The sequence below is a fragment of the Terrapene carolina genome, unplaced genomic scaffold (assembly GCF_002925995.2).
Source record: "Terrapene carolina triunguis isolate 2854851 unplaced genomic scaffold, T_m_triunguis-2.0 Scaffold244, whole genome shotgun sequence".
In the NCBI taxonomy this organism is placed as follows: Eukaryota; Metazoa; Chordata; order Testudines; family Emydidae; genus Terrapene; species Terrapene triunguis.
Genome location: NW_020664595.1, coordinates 530,449 through 539,211, shown reverse-complemented (window position 1 = coordinate 539,211; position 8,763 = coordinate 530,449). Strand labels below are relative to the sequence as shown.

At 40.5% G+C, this 8,763-nt stretch overlaps 1 protein-coding gene across 1 annotated transcript in view; it reads right to left on the bottom strand.

The window, feature by feature from the left end:
• LOC113407718 (disintegrin and metalloproteinase domain-containing protein 20-like) overlaps positions 1-8,763 on the bottom strand; it is a 166,225-nt gene that overhangs the window by 152,866 nt on the left and 4,596 nt on the right. The window contains exon 3 of the mRNA XM_026657439.1: positions 7,442-7,506. Within this exon, the coding sequence (XP_026513224.1) occupies positions 7,442-7,506 (65 nt within the window). The remainder of the gene's footprint in view (positions 1-7,441; positions 7,507-8,763) is intronic.

Genomic DNA, 8,763 nt, shown 5'->3' with positions numbered 1-8,763 from the left:
TTACTAGCACATTACCCTGTAATGGTTTTGCTTTTTTTAGAAAAATTCAAAAGGCACAGTTGACAAGGGAGAGGTTACTAGCACTTTACTTTGTTTTTTTTTCCTGCTGTCCAGAAGGCACAGCAGGGCTAGAAGGAAAAATAGGCTTATCAGTCGGAGAGCCCTCCCGAGGTGGAGGGGTCTTTTTACAGTGAGAAGCATGGGTCCAGGCAGTCAGTTTTTGGCACTTTACAGCGGTGTTGGTGGCTAACAGGATTTGGAAAGGGCCTTTTCAGTGTGGAGCCAAAAGCAGTCTTTTGTTGATAAACTTTATATAGACTTAGTTTTTTTGTTTTAATTAATGGCAGGGGTGCTAGGGCCTTTGGGGAGCGCTTTTTTACTTGTGAAAAAACCTAACACATTTTATTAATGCCTGGCAGTGTTTTGCAGATTTTAGTTGCTTGGGCACATTTAAGCCCCCCCCCTTTTCTTGGGGGTTAGCCAAGTTTTGGCTGTGACCTTGGATGAGCCTGCTAGCTGTATTTTTTTTTTAGTTAACTTATTTTGTGCTTTTTTTTTTTTTTTTTTTTGGCTTTTTTTAATTTACAAAGGAAACTTTTATTTTTTATTTATACACTTTTTTACATTAGTTTTATTATTTAAGGTATGCCATGTACACTTTTTTAGTAAAATAACTTTATTACAGAGCTTTGGAGCAACAAACTGGGACAAGCACACCCACTTTTGAGGAGTCCACTTGGTACAACCTCTGGCGTCCAATTGCTTTTCTTCCTTCCCAGCCCTCTGGCTAGAAATCTGAGGTAGCCAGAAGGATTCCATGGGCAATATGGGGAGTGGGTTAACCTTTTATGTCCTTGTTTTTAAAGACTGTAGGTATGCAAATTTTAACAACAATTTTTTAATTAAAAAATCTGGCCAATGAAGTTTTTTTTTTTTACTTAACCAAATGTATTAGACTTTAGTATATTACATTTTTTTGATTTATTCAAACACTTTATATTCCAAGTTGAATAAAACAAGTATTTGCTTTTTGAGCTAGACTGTCTTATGAAAATATTAAATACAACAATTTTGGCCACAAGACAAACACCACAAGACAGGACAAAAAACACAAAAATAATTTTTATTGTACCAGTAAATGCATGGTACGTTGAATGCTGTTCAGCTGGCATCCGTTTTCTCTGATGATTTGAAAGACATTATTTTTTTAAAATATTTTCTTTATATACACATACTTTTGTTGATTTTAGGCAAAACAGAGGAATTACCCCATATTTCCTTGTATTTGTTTTATAGGCAGCCCAGGTTTCAGTGGCTTTTACCTTATTAGTTAGATAATTTGCATTAATACAGATGCTTTTTGGCTTGCTTCCAGATCCAAAGCTATTCACAGCTTAAAGATTTTTACTTTAAAAAAGGACACAATTAACTTTTTCAGACTTTTGATTGCCTTTTACTTTTAATTCCTGCTTTTAAACACACAGTGATTTGAAAAAGACAACACAACCTATATTGGTAGGTTTGCATTTTTTTTACTTTTGCTACAATATACACTGCACATGTTTTGGGGAAAATGCACATTTTCTCCACAATTTAATTTTTACAATGCTAGCCACATTAATTTTTACACAAGGTGTAACTGTTTCTTTTATGCTTACAAAATTTTTATGCACCCACAGCAAAGTGACAGCTCGACCACACAGAGCCAGGGGCACTGTCCTTCTTTTTTTTTACCAGATTTTTTATTTGCTATTTTGTTACCCAAAAACAAATTTAAATCTGTTATTTTTCTGGCTTTGACTACCCTGCTGCAGCCACAACCTTTGGTCTTTATTTAAAACATTTTAAATCTTGTAGCATTAAGTCACCTTAAGGATTAAATGCTAAATACCTTAAACAACACTAGCATTTTTGTGCCTGGCAAAAGTATTTTTGGTTTTGCAACTTTAAACAATACCAATTCATTTTAAACTTATAAAATACAGATTGTACACAGCAGGAGTGTTCTTCAGCAAATTCGACTAAATTATTTATAGTCGAATAATTCCACTTAAATAACTTTTTGCCTGGATTACTTACAGACATTTTTACCAAGTTTTACTGCTTAATTCCCTTTAGCAACTATAGAGTTAACTTTTTTTTTTTTTTTTTAAATTACTTGCTTATTTTTTAAAACGACACCCAATTAACTCAGATTTTACCATTCCAATTATTGTCCTGGGGATTTGAAATCGCCATGCTTATAATTACTTACTCCTTTTCTTTCACTACGCCCTTAAAGTTTTTAACCTGTTTTTTAATTTATCTGTTGACTGCCCGCTTGGGCCCGATCCTGCTTTTCTTGCTGAACCGTCCACCCTGGGGTCTTCTGCGGCGTCTTTTTTAGAGATTTTAGTCCAGGCCGGCTGCCTGTGGCTTTTTTACAGCGTCCCCAAACCATGCCAGCTCCAGGGTCTTAAAGGCAGACTGTTGGATTTTACTGGACAGTTAAGCTTTGCAAATGTAATCTCAGCACTTGTAACTTGTATTGTTTTTGGTTTGCCTCTGTCTATATTTTTTTACAGCCAGCTGGGGCTGAAAGCAGTTTTTTTTTTTTTTTGATTTATAGTTATACCATACAAATAAATAATTTATTTGTCCCGGTCTAAGATTAACCAGAGTATCCCTGAGGGAATCCATTTTGTCAGCAGAAAAAGTTCCGCACCTTGGCCAGTCCTTAGTCGGGGACAAATGGGTAGTAAAGGAGGGCCATTGAATTTGGCATAAGTTTCTCATTTTAGATTTAGTCAAACCGGTTGTTCCAGAGATTTCCTTTCAATCTCAAAGTACCAGAGACAACGGGGCGTCCCCCGGGCACTTACTGCCAAATTGTCCCATTTAGCCTGTATGGACTCTAACCCCTTTTTCCGGGGACTTTAACCCCTCTTTGGGGACTCTAACCCCTTTCCGGGGACTTTAACCCTTCTCCGGGGACTTTAACCCCTTTCTGGGGACTTTAACCCCTCTTCGGCGATCGCTTACCTTATCCAGGGACTCTAACCCCGAAGACCTGGATCCTACTCAACGGGTAGGCGGACGTTGCTGGGTTTCTACGGGCTTTAGCTGGTTCACAGGACTCGCCTTATCGCCGATGCAGGGATCAGGTTACCGGGCAAGGCTTCTTGAAGCCAGAGGATGCGCGCTGCGTTGCTTCAGAGTCTGATCCCGCACCGGAGAGTCAGATGAGTCCCGGCGGAGTCGCCAAATTTGTCGGGGACTTTTTAACCCAGACGGCAAGGTTCGTTGTCTGACCGCAGAGTGAGAGACAGGCAACACCAGCAAGGTCCAATACAAGCTCTTTATTGAAGAGTGCACACAACAATAGAGAGCGGCCCGTCTCCAGAGAGAACCAGCACACCCTTTACAACAACTAGTGAGATTATATAGACAGTTCCGTCGCGTCATAGTTAAGCAACTTAAAACCCCAAACCCCCCCTTATTAGTTAAAGCTTCTAATATTCATGCATATCTATTTTCTTTGACAGTACAAACAGTTCATGATGCCTCAGCAGCTTCTTATCAGCTTTTTCGTTACGTATTAGAGGCTGAGAGAAAAGAGGGAGTGACGTACAGATAAAAAACAGAAACAGGGAGTGGGGACTTCGAGTCTTCATCTGTTCAAACAAATTGTTCCTGGTACATTTGGTACAAGAATGCGGCCCCCACCTTTTATTTTATTCCCTGCAGCTTAAGCAAGCATGCCCTTAGGTTTCACAGAGAGACAGGAATGGCCCAGCAACTACTGTTAGCCTAACTTTGGCTAAGCTGGCCAAACAACTATACTCCATATTTTTGGGGTTAACAATAGCAACAGAGGGTCCTGTGGCACCTTTAAGACTAACAGAAGTATTGGGAGCATAAGCTTTCGTGGGTAAGAACTTCACTTCTTCAGATGCAAGTAATGGAAATTACCAGAGGCAGGTATAAATCAGTATGGAGATAACGAGGTTAGTTCAATCAGGGACGGTGAGTTGCTCTGCTAGCAGTTAAGGTGTGAACACCAAGGGAGGAGAAACTGCTTCTGTAGTTGGATAGCCCTTCACAGTCTTTGTTTAATCCTGATCTGATGGTGTCAAATTTGCAAATGAACTGGAGCTCAGCAGTTTCTCTTTGGAGTCTGGTCCTGAAGTTTTTTTGCTGTAAGATGGCTACCTTAACATCTGCTATTGTGTGGCCAGGGAGGTTGAAGTGTTCTCCTACAGGTTTTTGTATATTGCCATTCCTGATATCAGGAATACCTTTATTTAGCCACTTAAATGGTCTTATGTGAATCTATAGTCAAGACCCGGTGCATTCTGCAGAAGTGAATTTGCTGCAGAATTTGCTTTTTGCCACAAAGCTGTGCTCCAGAATCTATATATTAATTACAAAAATATTCCTAGCTTTCATGGTTGTGAAGAGAAACTTGAAAACTTGATCTGAGTGTACCTAATGCAGAGATGCCGTTATACCTATTTTAGACATGGGGAAACTAATGCACAAGATGATGAAGTGACATATTCAGTGTTGCCCAATGGACCAGTGGTAGAGGGGAATGGAATCCCAATGTAGTGCCTTATCTATTAGGCATCACTCACACATTACCTAATTAAACCTATGAATACCTCATTAGATAGTTCTGTCTTATTGTAGACATTTTTAAAAATGGGAATAGCTAGAGAAACGTAGGAATTTGTCCACAAATGCTGGATTTGAGAGAAAGATGGCACTGAAAGGAGCATGTTTACTTGGAGCCCTTTCAGTGCTGACAAGGTCTCCAGCACTGAAGGACCATCACCATCTGCACTCATCAGCAGATGCCTTACAGCAGGCAAATTTGAAGCCCTTGGCACTGACAGATGCTAAAGACAAATCCAGCTTCTTCCAGTGTGGCTCCAAAGCTGGACATAAGGTGTTCCACCAACTTGGAGCTAGACAAATACGTCAAAGTCTTCTGTTTCTCCCCTGCAAGGGTTTTGTAATAATTGGGCCTATAAATTTACCCCAATTGTGAGCTCAACTGCAAAAAATGAGGAAAAGTTAATAAAGTGTCACAATAACCAATATCAATAAATGTTGATCAAAAAAGGTGCAAAAGGAAGAAAGACTGATTTAGTCTAAACCAGTGGTTCTCAAACTTATTTGATCAACCCTCCCATCATTGTGTCTGTAGTAGTATACATTCTCCTCCCAACACACACACACACACACATACACACATACAGAGTACATATACTGATATATGCAGCAGCGGTGCTTCACTAGACTCAGTTTTGGCTTCTTTGTTTTTCTGTTGCATGAATGAGCCAACAATCCATTGTAATAAGAGCAAAAGCAAAGCTGCGATTGTGGTCCATGCGTGCAATTAAATTTGCATCGTAGCAAATGGATTAACATACAGATGTCATCTACTTTGTATAATACTATGCGCGATTAACAGAAATCTGTCAAACTGCACAATGCCATCTGAAGACCTGATATGTCTGGAGGAATCAGCTTTGCTAGTTATTCATTGCTGTGGGTAAAATGTGTGCAATAAGTTTTTTTCCCCTAAAACTTCTCATGCCCCCCAGAATACATTCTGCACCTCCAGGGTGGGCCCACCCCCCAGTTTGAGAACCTCTGGTCTAAACAAGAAGGCCCACTGATATAACTCAAAGACAATGTTAAGATTTCTTAGTAAACAAGAAAAGTATGGAACCAGAAAATAATAAACCAAAATTGGTGTCATAAATTAGATCTAATTAGTGGACAAAGTAATGAGGGGATGGGCTATTCCACCCATCCTTTTTCAGGGTTCTTAAAAGGCTTGATGTAGGGGCTATTGTGCCAATGGCTGACTGAAAGTTGAGAGAAGGGGAAGGAGTGAAATTCACTATCACGGCTGCCACCCCTTCTGTGCCCTGAGACCCCGGGCCTTCTTTCTTTTAATCCCAAGAGCTGTCCTGATCAGAATGGACTAGAGAGAGGGATCCAGATGACACTGCCACCTTCTTTGGCTCCAACTAAATCCAGAACCCCATATCAATAGTGAGATTTTGTCTCTCAACCCTTCTCCCCCCATGTATGTTCTTTTCCTTCCCCATCTTATTTCTTTTTTTCTTCTACATCCCCGTTTTCCTTCTATTTAATAAGAGTATGGCTCATCTGTCCAAAACTGTATATTCTGCAACACTGTTGTAAGCTTGTGACTAGAAGCGCAGCTAAATGCAATGCTTCCAAACAGCACAATGCTGTTACAAGTTTGCTAGGTCTCAGGGTGGCTCCTGGACAGGAGTCCCGTCATGTGGTACTCCTGTCAAGGAACATGTGAGCTGCTTGCACGCACTAACTTTCCCAGGGACAGCTGCCCGTGAGCCTCGTGTCCACCCCAGTGGGCAGGGCTGAGGGCAGCACAGCCATGCTGACGGAGCTGCCCAGGCTGGGCGCTGGCTCCTGCAAGCAGTGGCCCGACATGCAGCTGCTTTTGCCACTGCAGTTCCTGGCCTGGTCACTGGCCATGGCCCTGCTGGTCTCTCTTGTTGTTGCTAGAGCACTGCAGCTCCATGGATATCTGCTTTATAGCCGCAGATATCTGTGTCCGCGGATATAAATTTTGTATCCACTCAGGGCTCTACTCATCAGAAATGAGCCGGGAACTCAAGTCTCAGTTGGTCTAGGAATTTAAACTGAGCAATAGTGCAAGAACTATCTAAAAACATACATTTTCTAAAACTGCAATAACTAGAATCAGCCGACAGATTTCAGGTAAAAAAAAATTAAGAAATTCTCTCCAGGAACAGAATGAGGGTCCCCAATACCTGCAGGTACATGCCGAAAAGAAGAAGCCAATGCAAGAAGGGATTGTATGACATTTACTAATATTAGCTCTGAATGTTACCTCTGGGAGGTAGTTATTGTGTGGTCTCCGTGAACACCTCTCTTCAAGAAGATTGCCAAAGTTCAGCAGCACAGGGAGGCACAAATATTATTGGTACTGATATGCAGAGACCACCTCCAAGAAGAGCCTCCTGAGTTCTCATATAGCTAATTTATATTGCCCAGTGTATCTTGAACATTTCTGAAATATCCTTCCTTGGCATAAGGTTACATGGGTGTAGAGTTTCATGTGAATTGGTTTGCTCTTGGCAAAGCTAGAAAGCTTGTAAAATCAAGTTTATAATGAAAAGGTAGCCTTAACTTTAAAGTACGGAGATGCTTGTCCCTTCCTAATTATTACTGCTCTAACTAATGCCCCCTATAAAAGCAGTTTTCCTTGCATCCCATCTTCTACTTTTTTACCACTTCTGTTATTTCTCAATATCTAGATTGACAGCTTCTGGGGGCAGGAGCTTTTGTCTTCATACTTGATGTAAAGCCCCATATACACCTATTTCTCTAAAAAAAGAGCAGATGAAAGGTTTGGAAGAGAACAGTCACTTACTTCTTCTGTAGTAGGTGAACAATATGGAGCTTTCCTTCTACTTTAATTAGATAAGACACCTTCTCCTACAGCATTCAAATAAAAAAGTATAATTCAATAGTATTCTAAAACTGTGACTAATCAATCCCTATACAGTATTCCATTTTATAAAAATTGTATTCACTACATTTCCTTAGATGGTGTACAGAGATTTTTCTTCTTTTATTTAAGGCCTTGCTACAGCAGTGAAGTTTGCTAAATATTTCCCAAAGTTGCCAATTCGGGTCCAGCTGGATCACCATTAGCAGTACTAGGATCAACAATGTAAACCAGCCTCCCATGGTGCCAACAGTATTTAACAACATGTAAATTAAACCTGTTCAGAACAAGTCTAGTCCACAGCATGAAAAATGGCTGTGGCCCTGGGAGTGCTGTTTACATGAGGCTCCCCAGTATTGCTAAAATTGGTGTAGCTCAATCAGTGTCAGCAAAATATTTAGAAAATGCCTCTAGCGTAGACAGAGCCTAACAGCTGACACTAAACACCATTGCCACAGTACTACTATATCAAGTATCAGGGGGTAGCCGTGTTAGTCTGTATCTACAAAAACAACAAGGAGTCTGGTGGCACCTTAAAGACTAACAGATTTATTTGAGCATAAGCTTTCGTGGCTAAAAACCTCACTTCTTCGGATGCATAGAGTGAAGCAATGCCCCTCTGCCATGTACATTGGCCAAACCGGACAGTCCCTCCACAAAAGAATAAATGGACACAAATCGGACATCAGGAATGGTAACATACATAAGCCAGTAAGTGAACACTTCAATCTTCCTGGTCATTCTATTACAGATTTAAAAGTCACTATCATTGAACAAAAAAACTTCAGAAACAGACTTCAAAGAGAAACAGCAGAACTAAAATTCATTTGCAAATTTAACACCATTAATCTGGGCTTGAATAGCGACTGGGAGTGGCTGGCTCATTACAGAAGCAGCTTTTCCTCTCCTGGAATTGACACCTCCTCATCTATTATTGGGAGTGGACTACATCCACCCTGATTGAATTGGCCCTGTCAACACTGGTTCTCCACTTGCAAAGTAACTCCCTGCTCTCCATGTGTCAGTATATAATGCCTGCATCTGTAACTTTCACTCTATGCATCCGAAGAAGTGAGGTTTTTACCCACGAAAGCTTATGCCCAAATAAATCTGTTAGTCTTTAAGGTGCCACCAGACTCCTTGTTGTTTTAGTACTACTATGCAGTCTCAAATTGAGGCTGAATAACGATTTTGGAATAATCCAACAGAGTTTGACGCTCTTACTATCTTAACTTGGCAGCAGC